The sequence below is a fragment of the Vipera ursinii genome, assembly GCF_947247035.1.
Source record: "Vipera ursinii genome assembly, chromosome: Z".
Taxonomy (NCBI): Eukaryota; Metazoa; Chordata; class Lepidosauria; order Squamata; family Viperidae; genus Vipera; species Vipera ursinii.
The window spans coordinates 102,545,301-102,562,568 of record NC_139517.1 but is presented as its reverse complement, the minus strand read 5'-3'; the positions used below and the strand labels follow the sequence as shown (position 1 = coordinate 102,562,568).

Sequence of the window (17,268 nt, the reverse complement as noted above, 5' to 3'; positions counted from 1 at the left end):
AGATCAACCCTGACTGCTCTTTAGAAGGCCAGATCCTGAAGCTAAAACTCAAATACTTTGGCCACCTAATGAGAAGGAAGGACTCACTGGAGAAGAGCCTAATGCTGGGAAAGATTGAGGGCAAGAGAAGAAGGGGACGACAGAGAATGAGGTGGCTGGATGGAGTCACTGAAGCAGTAGGCGTGAACTTAAATGAACTCCAGAAGATGGTAGAGGACAGGAAGGCCTGGAGGAACATTGTCCATAGGGTCGCGATGGGTTGGACACGACTTCGCAACTAAGAACAGCAAGAACCCCATTTTTACAAACTATTTTGCCACAGCTGTTAAGCTAATCACTGCCATTGTTAAGTGAATCATAAATTCCAGATTTGAACCTGGGACAATATAACTGTTATAAATGCATGTAAGCTGCCAAGCATTCAAATTTTGATTATGTGATCAGGGGATGCTGCAATGTCATAATGTGAAAACTGGTCATAAGCCATTTTGTTCAGTTACACTGTAACTTTGAACGGACACTGAAAAAATAGTTGAAAGTCGACTATCTATATTCTTAGTTGAAGGAATTGTTAGTCTATTAGAGTCCACAATTACCAACCTGGAAATATCAGACTTTGTTAGGATTGAAGATTGTTTGTAGAACTCTAAGTAATAATAATTTCAATTAATAATTAATATTGATTATTAATAAAGAGTGTGATTTATATGATTAATAATAAATATTAATATTATTAATAGTAATAGGCACATTGAGTACAATCCCAAAACTACTGGAGCATCAGTTGAAAACCATTTGATTTGACAATATCACCATTGGTCAATTGCAAAAGGCAGCTTTATTTGAACAGTTTATATCCTATGATGATATCTAAAACACTTTCCAACGTTCACATCAACTTATTCCACATCCTTGGAAAGGATTCAATAGATAAAGAAAAAGGCCAAATCCAGTCTGAATATATGGCTGATTGTATGACAAACACTACTACTACTACTACTACTACTACTACTACTGTCCTTGGTTAGAACTTGAGTTGTTAAGTTTTTACCACTCCCAGACTGAACTGAATTGAATATTAAATCTTAAATAATAATATATTGTTATTATTATTAATATTCAGATCCAAGCAGACAGACATCTGGCCCACAACATGCACTGTTGTGGAAAAGGGAAAAGTCTGATTCATTGATATTGCAATGCTAGGCGATGCGTGAATTGAAGAGAAGCAGCAAGAAATAAAATAACAAAATATTGTGATTTGCAAATTGAAGTTAAGCGATTGTGGAGGAAGAAATCACTGGTTGTACCAATTATAATAGGAGCCCTTGGAGCAATACCCAAAGGTCTGCCTAGATACCGGTACATAGAAATATTAAACTTATTAGGCCTGAATATTCTAACTTTCAAAAAAAACAACAACCCACCTTACTCAGAACTGATGAAAATGTCAGTGAAAGTCAATGTTCTGAGCCTTCCAAAACAATAGCGTTCACTGCAGTTTTGCTAAATTTGAGGTCTAATCCTCCAGCGTGGTGAGGGATTCCCCTATGGAGAGGGAACAGACCTCAAATCTGACTACCTTGTACCTCTTCGTTTTCACAATCATTCTCCCCAGTGGGGTAGGGAGATATGGGAGGGCCAAGCCCTCTGTCCAGCATTCAGTTTCACAAGCCCCATGGATGCATAATGACTGCAACTGGGAAAACTGGGATTGTGGTCACTGAACAAATTGGGACATTGCTGCTGACATGAGTGGTAGATAGAAAAGGTTTTCTAGGAACTGGAGGCAGACCCAGTGTTAACCATTACTTTTTGTTCCTTACGCTACTACCTACCTTAATTTTCTATTCCAACCTTCAAGTGATGTCTTGAAAGAAATAATTAAACACATTAATTGAAGTACCATTTAAGACACCTAGTCTTTTCTTCCATTGTAAAATGTATGTTATAGGAGAAAATATTTTGAATAAAAAACAAAACTATCCCTCCGCATAGAAAAAGAATGTTAAAATTTGTTTTGATTCTTCAAGGGGAAGAAAGAGGAGAAGAAAGAATTTCCTGAGACATTGTCAGAATCTTAAAATATCTCATAAAATACGAAGAAAACAAGCTACAGTGAATCTGGCTTTAGATTATAATCTCTTCCCCCATAGATACCTCGAATGCTATAACTTCCACTTTTATCTTATATGATTTTTTGTTATAATTGATTAGGTTTTTAAAAATTTTGAAATTCTAATAAATAGAATTTGTTGCAATTTACTTCGCAAAACAGATTAAATAATACCAGATGATATTAAATTTAAACTTACATGGCATCCATCTCACTGATACAGTGACTCTGGTTGGCTTACAAATAGGTTAAAAAGTAAATATAAAAACAGTTAATAATAACAATTATTAATAATACTTAAATAAGAACGAAAACCAAGGGAATGGATGGGAACCTCTAGCAAAGATCATCTCTTCCCCAGTTGGCCACAAGCCAGACAGTGAAGGCCATTTTGATGAAGACCATTTTTGTCTTTGAATGGCATTTTAGTGGTGAATTCTAAAAAGTTATAGGAATTAGGCCAAAAACACAATTCCATTTGAAGTTACTGAAGGGGAAGCAATTGCAGAGGAACATCTCCAGCTGGTTTATACATATGTGAGAGCATATGTGTATCTATATGTTTCAGAGAGCTTTTCCAATTCTTACTTATACTTGTAAAGTTTTATCAGCTTAATATTAATATAATTTGGTCTGTTTGCTTTAAGCATTGCAATCCTGAAAACTAATGTTCAGTATCTGTTTTTTTAAAAAAGTCATCTTGATTGTTGCTAAAAGAGCAAAGAGTAAAATTAATTTTTGATGCTAATTTTTTAAATGTCAGATGGTAATGCAGCTTCATGGATGTGTTGTGAGATGATATTGTATGTATACAATCATGATATTTTATAATGCTGTATTTTGTGAATTAAGCTAAAGAGTCATTTTAAAATTAAATGGCTCTTTGAGGGTAGACTGTTGTGGTCTATATTATATATACTTTTATTTATAAAGCTAAGGTGATGAATTCTATTTGCCACTGGGCTCCATATATTAAAATAATGTATTTTTCTTTCCTTTAGTCAGATTATCAAATCAATAATAGTAGAGGTTTAAGGTACAGCAGTTAAAAACACATGTTAGTGACTTAAAGAAAAGCAGGAAATTAAGCTTTTCAGGTTGTACCATTGGTAGTTACATTGGAGAAGTTTTCAGAACCTTTCAATAAATAGTTAAAGGATGTAATTAAATAGGAGCTGATTTTATAAATACTGTGGAGAGACCAGTTAAGTATAATTTAAGGCCAGGTTAATATGTACACTGCCACTGATTGCTGCAAAGTCTTATGTCAGTTCTTGTGGTCTAACTGTCTCTCTCAACTTCCCTTTTCCCAATTCAATACTATTAAGACTTACACAAGTACTACCAACAGCTCTATGACAGGGTCATTGAAGAGGCTGGAAGATACCACAGCTCGTTTTACAAATGCAAATTTCCAGGAAGTCTCTGCACATGCTTCAAGTGGCAAAGATGTTTCAGAGGCCAGAGGTTCAGAGAGCAAAGGGAAGAAGTCAGCAGGTCATAATTCAGGTCAAAGGGGAAGAAAGCCTGGTGCTGCTAGGACTCCTGGAACTGCAGTATCAGCAGCTTGTACTTTTCAACAAGGTATTATTGAAGGGTACTCTATTGCTTTCTTCAGTGCCAAGTGGAATTTAAACTAAAAATAAATTTAGGTGAAATATATTTTTCATATTTAGTATATGAAGAATATAAATAGTTTCAGAATTTCTTTGGAGAAGCTAGCAGCAGCAAAATTTCAGCATATTCTCAGTATCTTACATGGCATTATCTAGAAGTAATTGTCCTAACAAATGTGAAAACCTATACTTGATTAATATCAGAACTATATTTTATGCTAATTTATGAGAAAGAAAACATTTTGAGAAACAATATGTCAAAGAAAGTACTGCATGTTTTTATCAAGAATTAGTTTAATACACAATAGTAGTGAAAAGAATATTTTCCAGTATAAATTTTTTTGGAATGATTTTATAGTTGAAAAAGCTATTCCTGTTATTGGAATATTTCCTATTATCTTTACTGTAATATTTTACATATAATAAATTGTTATAATTCTATCTGAAATTTGGAATATTCTTCCCTTTTGATTTAAATATATGTTTGTAATCAACAAAAACATATTTTAATTAGGCTTACTCTTAATTGCCCAATCCAAATATATTGGGAAAGTGTGGTGAGAGTTTAGTAAGGATAAGGTGCGAAATTTTTTTTTAGAGGGGGGAAAATTACCTGTATACTTGGCTCCTGATCTTTGTATTGTGTACAAAGGGACATACGATAAGAACAAGCTACTGTTTTTTGTTTTGTTTTGCTTTCCCAGGATTATCTTGATCTTTTTCGTACATATTTTTCTGCTCAAAGAACCAGCAATTAAAGAGATGCAATTTTTATTTTCATTTCATTTGTCTAACTGACATAACTGGCATTCTCAGAAAACAAATGACTCTGTCTGGCTTACCATAAATTAATTTGAAGGGTTTTTTTGCTGGTTGCTAGCTTAAAAAAATAATATATTAGCAGTAATATTAAGGAGAGCATTAGTGACTAGTTAGAAAATCTGTTAAGAAAGTTCTGTAAATTGTAATTAAAAAAACACCTGTTGCTGTAAACCATGAATATATGTAATTAGTGAGGTTTGGTTAATTCTGGAAAACAAACAAAGCTACATTCATGCCTAGGATTTCCTGAATAACTCAAAATGCATAATGCTAGTAAAAATCACTTTTAATTCTATACTTAAATATTTGCTAATAGAGTAAACAACGGTTTTCAACAATCAACACCTCTCCCCATCTCTTTTCTCCAGGAAGTTTTTTGGGAACTCCAAACAGTACAAAGTCATCCTCTGGAAGTTCTGTTCAATCTCCCCAAGACTTTTTGAGCTTTACAGACTCAGATCTACGTAATGACACCTATACTCACTCTCAGCAGACTTTGTCAACCAAAGATGTATATAAAGGAGAGATTGGAAGTCAGGAAGGTGGTGTGAATTGTTTTACTTCCTTAATTAATCTTCCTTCAACCTCAACTGTTGCCTCCCAGCCTACTATTTTTGACAGTTCACCTGGAGAGTTAGGTAGTTCAAACCTTATACCAACAGGATACAAACGTGCTCAGTCATCTGGGATAGAAGATGAAACTATAAAGGAAAAGAAACGAAAAGGAAATAAGCTATGTAAGCATGGGCCTGGTCGGCCCAAAGGAAATAAAAGTCAGGAGAATATTTCTCACCTGTCAGTTTGTTCAGCCTCCCCAACATCATCAGTAGCATCTGCTGCAGGAAGCATAACAAGCTCCAATCTGCAGAAGTCCCCAACCTTGCTCAGAAATGGAAGTGTACAAAGTCTCAGTGTGGGTTCCTCTCCTATTGGTTCAGGTAGGCATTTGGTATTATTTTAGAAGATACATGTTTAAATTTAGTTTTACTTCACAGTAATAATATATTTAGTGTTTGATTCCATTCTGTTTTAAGCTACATTTTGTGAAAAACAGTTTCCTTTTTATAAATGTTTAAAAGCTAAATAAGAATTGTTTTTCAAGTTTTTATCTTTATTGCTGTTTGCCACGTGATACATAAACTTGACATCCGTTATCCTAGTTTATTAGAGGTGAGAACTGCTTCAGTTTCAATAGGACAGTAGTGCTTTGGATTACATGTGGGAACCTGCAATGCATCTGCAACATTCCTAGAGTCTGTTTCTAGAATTGAGATCCTAGGAAGACCAGCTGTTTCAAGGAGTTTGTAGCATGTGCTGCTGAATAACTTTTTCTTTTGAGATACAGATAGAGAGTAGGATATGTAGCACTTCATATGTAGTGAGGCAAGAGGAGGAGACACTTGATTCTTTCACAAGTAAGTATTGACTAATGTACTTTTGTCAAATTGAAGTAATCATATTGATTGTGAAAGATTATTAATAGCACAATCATAGAAACATTAGTCTGGAATATTGCATTATTAAACTACTAATATTCTTGTATGTCTAGCACTAGTTGTGATAATTTGATAATTGGAACATTTGATGATGAGAAAACAATCTGTTTCTGAAACAGAAATTTTTGTACCACCTCTATAATTTGGTTGGGGTGGTGCGTTGAGATCTGAATGCTACACGACAGGTGAACTTCCGTTCTTGCCCCAGTTCCTGCCAACCTAGCACTTCAAAAGCATGCAGATGCGAATAGGTAAATAGGTATCCTTTTGGTGAGAAGGTAACAGTGCTCTGTGAGGCCAATGGCTCAATGGCTTTGAAATGGAGATGAGCACCACCCCCTACATCTGCAAGGACTACCAGAGTAAAATCCACAAGGACTCTCTATAACTTGGTTTATTTTATACAAAAGCTATTCAAGTATTGTTCTGTACCAGCCTGCTACCGGCCCTGCAGAAAAGGCAGGGACAACCCCTCTACAAACGGCAAGAGGCTGGAATTATGCCTGCCAAATTTATTCACATAAAACAGAGCAAGACAAGACACCAACCATAAAACACGAGCTAAGAAGCCGGAACAATCCAAGCGGTTGCCTTCAGCAAACCAGCCCTCCCACACATTCCCCTTAAATACAGTTCAGGGCGTGGCCTCTCTGTGCCTCCTTCCGAGGTGCCCCATTGCCTTCCTCTGTTTACTCCTGACTGACTGCCTCCTGCGTCGGGCGTCCTTGAACAGGGCCAGCTGTGGGTCATCTTCATCCACGCTGTCAGGCTCACACAGGTCACACTGCATTGTGACCAGATGAGAGGGGCCTTGCTGGGGGCTCTCATCAAGCTGTCCAATCCCCTCAGCAAGCTCTTCAACACCCCCCTCCTCCTCCTCTGAGTCGTCCGACCCAACTGCCGAACCCACAGGCTGACCCTGAATCACAACAAGTATGACTAAAAAAAGGGAAAACCTTTAAGAGGCTATTTACTTTTTACTGTAAAGAAAAACAGTAGCTGAATTAATAAAAAAATCCCAAACTTTTAAAACATGCTTGAAGAAACAAATCAAAATCATTCATTCAGATGACACTAAAACAAAGTGTGAAAGACATTTAAGCATGTTATTTATTTTATATTCCCCTTAAAATATTTCAGCTTACCTCATTTTGATTTTTGAAATAATTATTTGACATACTTTCTCAAAAGCAGATTCTGCATCAGTTTTACAGAAAAAAGTTTACAAGCAGCATTTTTAAAGGAAAAAATGAAGAGTAATTGCAATAAGCAATAGCTAATTGAATTCCTTTCTGATGCTAGTGAAATGTGTGGGTATAATGTAATTGGAAAAGCAAGAGTCCTTGTTTTGAAGCACACCATTTCCTTTTCTCTAGAAGAGGGCAGTCAACAGCATTGTGGTGTGACTTTTTAAAGTCACTATCTTTCCTGAATGTGCTGTTTCTTCCTTAAAATTGCAACTGTTTCTCTGGTGCATGTAACGGCTTCTTCTTTTTTTAAAGAATGATTTAAATATCCTGTGCCTTTATGTTTTAGTTGTTTGAAACTATTATTTTTCTAGTTATTCTAGCTATTACTCAAATATTTAAAATATTTCTGCTCATAGGAAATCACTGTTTCTTGTTCTTCCTTAACCATTTTTGAGCACAGAACGTATATTCAATGTAAGTTTTTTCAGAAAAATGCTTGGGATATTTATGTATGATACACTACTATTTTTCTTTATTTCTTGAGTCAGAATGTTCATGTACTGTATTTTTTGGACCATAAGACGCACTTTTCCCCCCCAAAGTGTGTGGGGGAAACAAGGGTGCGTCTTATGGTCTGAAGGTGATCCGTATGGCCAGCCCCAACTCCCGCAAGTGAAAGCAAGGGAGATTGCAATTGGCTCCTGCAATCTCCCTGCAGCCCGGCTTTCTCTTGCAGAAGGCAGGCTGAAACGGAGCAAGGAATGCGAATCGGCCGATCTCACGCTCCTGCAATCTCCTCTGCTCAGTTTCAGCTTCTCTTGCTACAAGAGAAAGCAGGCTGAAACAAAGCAAGGGAGATTCCCTCGCTCTGTTTCAGCCTGCTTTCTCTTGTAGCAAGAAAAGCTGAAACCGAGCGGAGGAGAATGCAGTAGCGCGAGATTGGCCGATTCGCATTCCTTGCTCCATTTCAGCCTGCCTTCTGCAAGAGAAAGCCGGGCCGCAGGGCTGCCTCCGTAGGTACTGCTCTAATGCGGAGAGGGAAGGACAAAGAGGGAGGGAAGGAAGGAAGAAAGAAGGAAGGAAGGAAAGAAGGAAGGGACAATGGGAGAGGGACGGAGGGAGAGAGAGAGGGAGGGAGAAAGAGAAAGAAAAATAGAAAGAGAGAAAGGGAGAGAAGGAGAAAGAAAGAGGGAGGGAAACAGGAAGAGGGAGAAATAGAGGGAAAGAGAAAAATAGAGAGGGAGAGAAAGAGGGAGAGAAGCAGAAAGAAAGGGAGGGAAATAGAGGGAGAGAGAGAAGGAGGGAGAGGGAAAGAGGGAGAGAGACAAGGAGAAAGAAAGGGAGGGAAATAGAGGAATAGGGAGAAATAGAGGGAAAGAAAAAAAGGGAGAGAAAGAGGGAGAGAGAGAAGGAGAAAGGGAGGGAAATAGAGGGAGAGAAAGAGGGAGAGAAAGAAGGAGAGAGACAAGGAGAAAGAAAGGGAGGGAAATAGAGGAAGAGGGAGAAATAGAGGGAAAGAAAAATATAGAGGGAGAAGGAAAAAGAAAGGGAGGGAAACAGGGAGAGAGAGAAAGAGGGAGAAATAGAGGGAAAGAGAAAAATAGGGAAAGAAGGAAAGGGAAAGAGAAAGAAGGAGAGGAGAAAAAAAGAGGGAGGGGGAGAGAGGGAGAGAAAGAGAAGGAGAGAGAGAAATTAAATTAGTAACATGATTGTTAAGTGAATCTGGTTTCCCCACTAACTTTGCTTGTCAGAAGGTTGCAAAAGGCAATCACATGACCCTGGAACAATGTGACCATCATAAATATGAATCGATTGCCAAGCATCAGAATGCAAATCACATGACCCTGGGGATGCTGCAACAGTCATAAGTGTGAAAAATGGTCATAAGTCACTTTTTCAGTGTCGTAACTTGGAACGGTCACTAAGTGAATCATTGTAAGTCGAGGACTACCTGTACTTTATCATTTTTTTCCTTTTTAGGGGGGTGTGTCAAGTTTTTGACATGTTGCTGGGTGACATTGCCTTGTCCTAAAAGTGGTACAATGGATGAAAAGGTTGAAAAGCCCTGTTTTAGTATACTGGTACTATTTGGTTCAGAATATTTTTTTTTCTTGTTTTCCTGCTCTAAAAACTGGGTGCGTCTTATGGTCAGGTGCGTCTTATGGTCCGAAAAATACGGTACCTGCACATTAGATACTTACAGTAAAGGAATTCATATTCATTATCTGAAATAATCTCTTCACAAACTTAAAATTTTTGTAACAACAATATTTATAATTAAAATGTCTTGAAAATAATGGATAAATGTCATAATAGTGTGCCCAATATAATTTATAATACTCAGGCATTAAGAATTATTTTTCTTTCAGAGAACTTACATACATATATACCAAGTTTATGACTTAATAGTTTAATATGAGGTGGTTGCCAAATAACATAGTCTATAAGGAACATATGATATATCACCAAAGGAATTAAGTTTATTTGGCTTCTTTTCTTCAGTGGGAGGACATATGCTGGACTGCTTTATAAATGGTACATTAAAACTTTTGCATGCTCAATGTGTTGATTTTCCTGTGGTTTTTACCATCTTTTGTAAGACTACAGGAAAGTGGTCATGTATTGTAGATTTTCTCATCCTAAATTTTCATGTACTGTATTGCCTATCTCTGTCCTAACAAAGAAGCATTTTTTGCAATCCTATAGATTTTTGTATCTAATTCTGTATTAAAAACTTTTCTTTGTTGCCATAGAACTGCATGCAACAAGGCCATTTATATTAGAATTGTTTTAACTTTTCCATTTTGGCTACCAGCTTCTATTTCAATAACATTCACAGTCTCTCTGAGTCTTTATTTCTGTTGTTCATGTGAACATACATATTTTTAATCTTCCTTCAGATGTTTTGTTTCTGTTCTTTTCGTGAACTTCATCTTCTTGTGAAGACATCTCTTATTTGCTGCCACTTTTTGCAGTAGCAAAAAAGCATGGTTCTTATATTCTTCTCTGTCAGGGTGTCCCAGTGGGAAGACAGCAGCAGATGCCTAGAACATTTGGAGGCGGGGTTTATTTATGGTTTTATCTTACTCCAGCACAGCCTTATTGGCGCTCAGGGGTGCCCCCCTCTCCTGGGTGCGACCCGCCTGCTTTTCCATCGTGCCTCCTGATGACGGACCCAATTATTGGGACCCCGAGAGATGGCTGGGCAGGGACAGGAGCCTCTCTTCCAAATTTAATAAGAGGCCCCTGGTGTGTTTTTTAGCTAAATGTTTTGAGGGGTTAGGGAGGGGGGTGGGCTCATCGGCTCGGTTGGAAACTAGGGGGGTTCCACCAACCGTTTCTCAGACCAGGTCAGGGACTGATCGCGCCGTGGTGGGGGCTGGGCTGGGGGTTTACGGGGCCCCGGAGCAGGGTGTGGGATTATCTATTCCCACGGCGGTTGGGAATGGCCGCAGGTGTAGGAACAGAGGGCCACATCAATACCCGGGGGTGCGTCCCCGCTGTCTTCAAGCGGTGATGCGCTCCGACCCTCTGATTTCAGCACGTGGTACCGGGAGCGAGGATGAGCAGCCACCTGAGCTCAGGCTCGTGTATTTTAATGCCAGGTCTGTAATGAATAAAGCACCTCTCATTCACGATCTGATTGAGGAGGAGCATGCGGACCTGGCTTGCATTACGGAGACCTGGTTGGGCCCAGAGGGCGGGGTCCCCCTGGTTGATCTTAGCCCATCAGGTTTCCGGGTGCTGCACCAGCCTAGGGCTCAAGGTAGGGGCGGTGGAGTGGCAGTTGTTGTGAGGGAGACCTTATGTCCGCGGGAGGCCACCATAGTCCAGATAGCCGGGTGTGAGTCCCTCCTCCTGAGATGTGGTCCCAGAGCTCAGTTGGGCTTGCTGTTGGTGTATATTTCACCTAGACACGTGGCAGCAGCCCTGCCTGAGCTTCTCGATATCCTCTCAGGGTTGGTGGTTGAGTTCCCCAAACTTATAGTTTTGGGTGACTTCAACCTACCATCCCTGGGGGGATCATCTGAGTTAGCTCGGGAGTTCATGGCTTCCATGACGGCCATGGACCTGAAGCAGGTTATTCTGGGCCCAACTCACGGAGGGGGTCACACGCTCGATCTGGTTTTTCTATCTGGACGGTGGTTAGATGATCTTGGGGGGGGTTCCCCAATTAATTTACCCCTGTCATGGACCGATCATAATCTCCTGCGGATGGTCTTCCGTTTTGCCACTCCCTGTCGTGGGGTTGCTGAGCCAACAAGATGGTTCCACCCTAGGCGCCTTATGGACCCTGAGCGGTTCCAAACGGCGCTTGGGCCCCCACCTGCCTCCTTTGCTCACAGCTCGGTCGATGCCCTGGTGGAAGCCTGGGAAAGGGCAGCCACAGAGGCACTCGACCAAGTTGTACCCATGCGGCCCTTGACCCGACGCAGATCCCAACGGGCCCCATGGTTTTCCATGGAGCTCCGCGAGATGAAGCGTCGGAGATGGGGCCTAGAGAGCTGTTGGAGGTCCAGCCGATCCGAATCCGACCGGTTACGACTAAGGTCGTTTACGAGAACTTATCTCGCAGCATTGAGGGTGGCTAGGTCTAACCACTTTGCCACCCTCATTGCGTCCGCAGAGAATCGCCCGGCCGCCCTGTTTAGGGTGACTCGCTCTCTCCTTAATCAGGAGGTGAGGGAGGAACCCTTGCAGGGTCGAGCCGAGGAGTTTAGTCGATTTCTGTCGGACAAAATCGCTCGGATCCGGACCGGTTTGGACTCCGACTGGGCAGAGTCTGTCGAAGAGGATACGGGCGGTCTTGTCGATTTAATCTGGGAAGAGTTCGATCCTGTTACCCCTGAAGAAGTGGACAAGATCATGGGGAAGCTGAGCTCCACCACGTGTTTGTTGGACCCGTGCCCCTCCTGGCTGACTTATGCAGCCCGGGATGGGACACGAGGCTGGCTCCAGGCAGTGATTACTGCTTCTTTGAGTCAGGGTAGTTTTCCCGCCGCCTTGAAGGAGGCGGTGGTGAGACCCCTCCTCAAGAAGCCGGCCTTGGACCCAGCAATTTTAAACAACTATCGTCCGGTCTCCAACCTTCGGTTTTTGGCGAAGGTTGTTGAGAGCGTGGTGGCGCATCAGCTCCCTTTGTTCTTGGAGGAAGCTGACTACCTAGACCCGTACCAATCGGGTTTCAGGCCCGGGTACAGCACGGAGACGGCATTGGTCGCGCTGGTGAATGATCTCTGGCGGGCTCGGGACAGGGGTTGTTCCTCTGTCCTAGTCCTTTTAGACCTCTCAGCGGCTTTTGATACCATCGACCATGGTATCCTGCTGCGACGTCTCAGGGGGTTAGGAGTGGGAGGCACGGTTCTCCAGTGGTTCTCCTCTTACCTCCTGGGACGTTCGCAGTCGGTGTTGGCAGGGGGGCAGAGATCGACCCTGAGACCTCTCATTTGTGGAGTTCCTCAGGGATCGGTTCTCTCGCCTCTCCTGTTCAACATCTATATGAAGCCGCTGGGTGAGATCATTCGTGGTTTTGGAGTTGGGTATCACCAATATGCTGATGATACCCAACTTTTTATTTCCACCCCAGCGATGCCCTCGACGTGATGTCCCGTTGCCTGGAGGCGGTCCGGGTCTGGATGGGGAGGAACAGGCTTCGACTCAACCCTGACAAGACTGAGTGGCTGTTCGTGCCGGCATCCCGGGAAATTCCGATTATCCCATCATTGGCCATGGGGGGTGAGCTATTACCCCCCGTAGATAGGGCTCGCAACTTGGGGGTCCTTCTAGATTCACAGCTCTCTTTGGAAGAGCATATTGGAGCTGTGACTAGGGGGGCCTTTGCCCAGGTTCGCCTGGTGCGCCAGTTGCGGCCCTATCTAGACCGGGATGCCTTGCGCACAGTCACTCATGCGCTCGTGACCTCTCGTCTAGACTACTGTAATGCTCTCTACATGGGGCTGCCCTTGAGGTCCACCCGGAGACTCCAGCTGGTGCAGAATGCAGCCGCGCGAGTTGTCTTGGGAGTTTCCCGATACTCCCATGTTACACCTCTGCTCCGTGAGCTGCATTGGCTACCGGTTGCTCTCCGGGTGAGGTTCAAGGTGTTAGTTATGACGTACAAAGCCCTTCATGGCATGGGTCCGGATTACCTACGGCAACACCTGCGACCGGCGTCAACATCCCTCCGTCCAGTGCGCTCCCACAGAGAGGGCCTCCTCAGGGTGCCACCGATCAAAGAATGCCGATTGGCGACCCCCAGGGGGAGAGCGTTCTCTGTGGGCGCGCCAGACCTTTGGAACAGCTTACCGGTTGAGCTCCGGACGGCCCCCGACCTTCGCTCCTTCCGGCGCGATCTTAAAACATTCTTTTTCGAAAAAGCTGGCCTGGTCTGACGGGGTGGGGTTGGGTTTTTTAAAATTAGTTTTTAACTTAATATGTATTGATTTTATGGGCATGATGTTTAATTGGTTTTTAATGGTTTTTTAATTTTTGTATCTGATTTTTATTGTGTATTGCCCTGTTCACCGCCCTGAGTCCTTCGGGAGAAGGGCGGTATAGAAATCAAATTATTAATTAATTAATTAATTAATTACTATTTGAACAGCACAAAGGACAATTCTTCTGTATTTTGGCTGTACAAGAAGTACATACTATTAAGATTTGGTATAGTTCTTTTTAAAATTGTAAAAATCATGATAGTACTAGTATTTTTTGTACATTGAAACTATGATCGTTCATTTTGCTATTTCATGGTGCCATTGTTATCACAGAAGAAATATTCCAAATTTTTGTAGTTGATGTAGTTAAGTGTCATGGGATTCTTAATAACATATTGCATTTTAAAAGCAGAATTTGTCAGTTCCAAGCACTATAACAGACATGTCAAACAAAAGGCCCCGGGGGCCGGATGCGGCCCGTGAAGTGGTTTCATGTGGCCCACGAAGCCATCCTGGAAACAGTGAGGGAACGGTCCCCACTGCCTTGGCCCTGGCCCAGAGACCCTCCTTCTGCCAGAGACCCTCAGATCTGTCCCACTCCTGCCCAAGCCCCCATAGGCACCCTTGATGCGAACAATGTAGAGCTGGCCATGACCACCCAGTAGGCCATACACGCACTAGCCACGCCTACCCAGTAGGCCACGCCCACCCAGGCCATACCCACCCGGCCCCCTGAGGGCAACCGCAATGCTGATGCGGCCCTCAATGAAATTGAGTTTGACACCCCTGCACTATAATGACCGTAAGTTTGTTATTCAAAATATCCAGTTAATTCATTGACTGTCTCTGCTTTTGATTCCTCAGTTCCCTCAGTTTTGCAGATCAATTTTTATTTCAGTATTTATATAAGAATAGCTGTATCTTGGCTCCTTCTGAATTATTCAATAGAGTACCACTTAATTGAATCTTTCTTAACAGTTATATGACATTATTGGGTGAAATGAATAAAAAAATTGAGTGTGCTTTAGCTTTTTCTCTTATCTAAATTTAAAAAGGAGTTCTTGAATTGATGCCCAGAATAGGAAACTGATTAATTAAATTCCAGTATAATCCATTGAAAAGGAATCATTGATAACCAGGCAGTTAACTTAACCAGTGGTTAATTTTTGTTAAGGTCATGTTCCTATAGACTGCAGTTGCTACTACATCCAACATTGCCTCAAAACCCCATTTATGGCTAGGGCTACATTTTCAATTTTAATACATTCTAGGATAGTAATCTGGTTTACTATTCTGTGAGGTTGATGGCTTTATTTTTTAGCAAATATAGACATTTTCAGAAACTGCAGCTCATGTAAGTGAAAGCATGAAAATTGACTGGGAATATTTATCTAATATCCTGCTTCTCAAGGTTTCTGATATAGTACTTTTGGTTTGAATGAGAGTGACTGGCTCAAAATCATACAGTGAGCTTCTGTGTGAGTGTCTGCACCATGGGTGTCAAACTCACTGTGTCATGTGACGTGTTGCGACGTATCCGCATTACCGAAGCTGGGAGAGGCGCAGCCAGAATTTTGACACCCCTGTCTTTAACTATTGTACCACTCAATTCTAATACTAGTATCAATATAAAAATAACTTCATTTGTTTTATTCAAGTACTGGTTTTTATTTTTAATATCTATTTCTTCGGGATACAATTTAGGAAGCTTTTTTTATCATTACCTTCCTGTATAGTAAGGAACCATCCACTGTCTAATTCAGATCCATTGTTTCTCAGGTACTTTCTCATGTGCTTGCCACCAAGTAGACTTTTTGTCATTGGCATTTAAAGTACATGGACAAAACAGATACTTTCAGGAAAGGAATAATGAATGTTTAACCAATTCATAGTTATTCATAATCACATAGTTAATCTTTACATCTTTATTGTGCTTGAATTTGTTTTATAGTTTTGTTCTTATTATCAGGAACCTTTATGGACCTGACAGTTCAAAACATATGTATAAACTTGAAATGTTGCATTTTTGTTAAATGCTTCCTAAGAAAACAAAAATTTCTGAAAATAATCTTTGGACATCTTGAAATGATTTACCACAGACAGCATTTGTGGTAACTCATTTGCAAAATAGCAATTAGTTATTAAATATCTATTTGAAGTTTTCAAGAAAGAAAAAGGAAGTGTTTCATATAGAATTTTTTTAAAAATTCAAATGATTTAGGATACTGTAGAAGATCTGCTGTGGATAATTATTGATAAGAGCATTTGAAACAATATACATAAGAGCAAAAAGTGCTTGGTCTCCAGCAGTTTGAGGAAGTTTTGTAGAAGAAATATTTATGTAAACAAAAAAAATACAGTGAGGGAAAAATTATTTGATTTCCTGCTGATTTTGTACATTTGCCCACTGACAAAGAAATGATCAGTGTATAATTTTAATGGTAGGTTTATTTTAACAGTGAGAAACAGAATAACAACAAAAAATCCAGAAAAAACGCATTTCAAAAAAGTTATAAATTGATTTGCATTTTAATAAGTGAAGTAGGTATTTGACCCCTTCGCAAAACATGACTTAGTACTTGGTGGTGGCAAAACCCTTGTTGGCAGAGGTCAGACGTTTCTTGTAGTTAGCCACCAGATTTGCACACATCTCAGGAGGGATTTTGTCCCACTTCTCTTTGCAGATCCTCTCCAAGTCATTAAGGTTTCGAGGCTGACGTTTGGCAACTTGAACCTTCAACTCCCTCAACAGATTTTCTATGGGATTAAGGTCTGGAGACTGACTAGGCTACTCCAGGATCTTAATGTGTTTTGGGTCATTGCCATGCTGGAATACCCATCCATGACCCATTTTCAGTGCCCTGGCTGAGGGAAGGAGTTTCTCACCCAAGATTTGACGGTACATGGCCCCTTCCATCATCCCTTTGATGCGGTGAAGTTGTCCTGTCCCCTTAGCAGAAAAGCACACCGAAAGCATAATGTTTCCACCTTCATGTTTGACAGTGGGGATGGTGTTCTTGGGGTCAAAGGCAGCATTCCTCCTCCTCCAAACATGGTGAATGGAGTTGATGCCAAAGAGCTCGATTTTGGTCTCATCTGACCACAACACACTCACCCAGTTCTACTTTGAATCATTCAGATGTTCATTGGCAAAGTTCAGACAGGCCTGTACATGTGCTTTCTTGAGCAGGGGGACCTTGCAGGCTCTACAGGAGTTCAGTTATTCATGGCGTAGTGTGTTACCAATTGTTTTCTTGGAGATTATGGTCCCAGCTGCCTTGAAATCATTGACAAGATCCTCCCATGTAATTTTGGGTTGATTCCTCACAGTTCCCATGATCATTGAAACTCCACGAAGTGAAATCTTGCATGGAGTCCCAGACCGAGGGAGATGCAGTTATTTTGTGTTTCTTCCATTTGTGAATGATCACACCAAGTGTTGTCACCTTCTCACCAAGCTGTTTGGGGATAGTCTTGTAGCCCATTCCAGCTCTGTGTAGGTCTGCAATCTTGTCCCTGACATCCTTAGACAGCTGTTTGGTCTTGGCCTTGGTGGAGAGTTTGGAATCTGATTGATTACTTCTGTGGACA

At 41.1% G+C, this 17,268-nt stretch overlaps 1 protein-coding gene across 4 annotated transcripts in view; it reads left to right on the top strand.

Annotated features, from left to right (window-relative positions):
* The window catches only part of MLLT10 (MLLT10 histone lysine methyltransferase DOT1L cofactor), a 127,564-nt gene that overhangs the window by 71,307 nt on the left and 38,989 nt on the right, over positions 1-17,268 (top strand). For all 4 annotated transcript variants that reach the window (XR_014494248.1, XM_083377983.1, XM_083377982.1 and 1 more), the window contains 2 exons: positions 3,445-3,700; positions 4,923-5,492. Coding sequence is in view for 3 of the 4 variants with exons in the window: in XM_083377983.1 (XP_083234109.1) it covers positions 3,445-3,700; positions 4,923-5,492 (826 nt within the window). In the remaining variant the exon portion in view is untranslated. The remainder of the gene's footprint in view (positions 1-3,444; positions 3,701-4,922; positions 5,493-17,268) is intronic.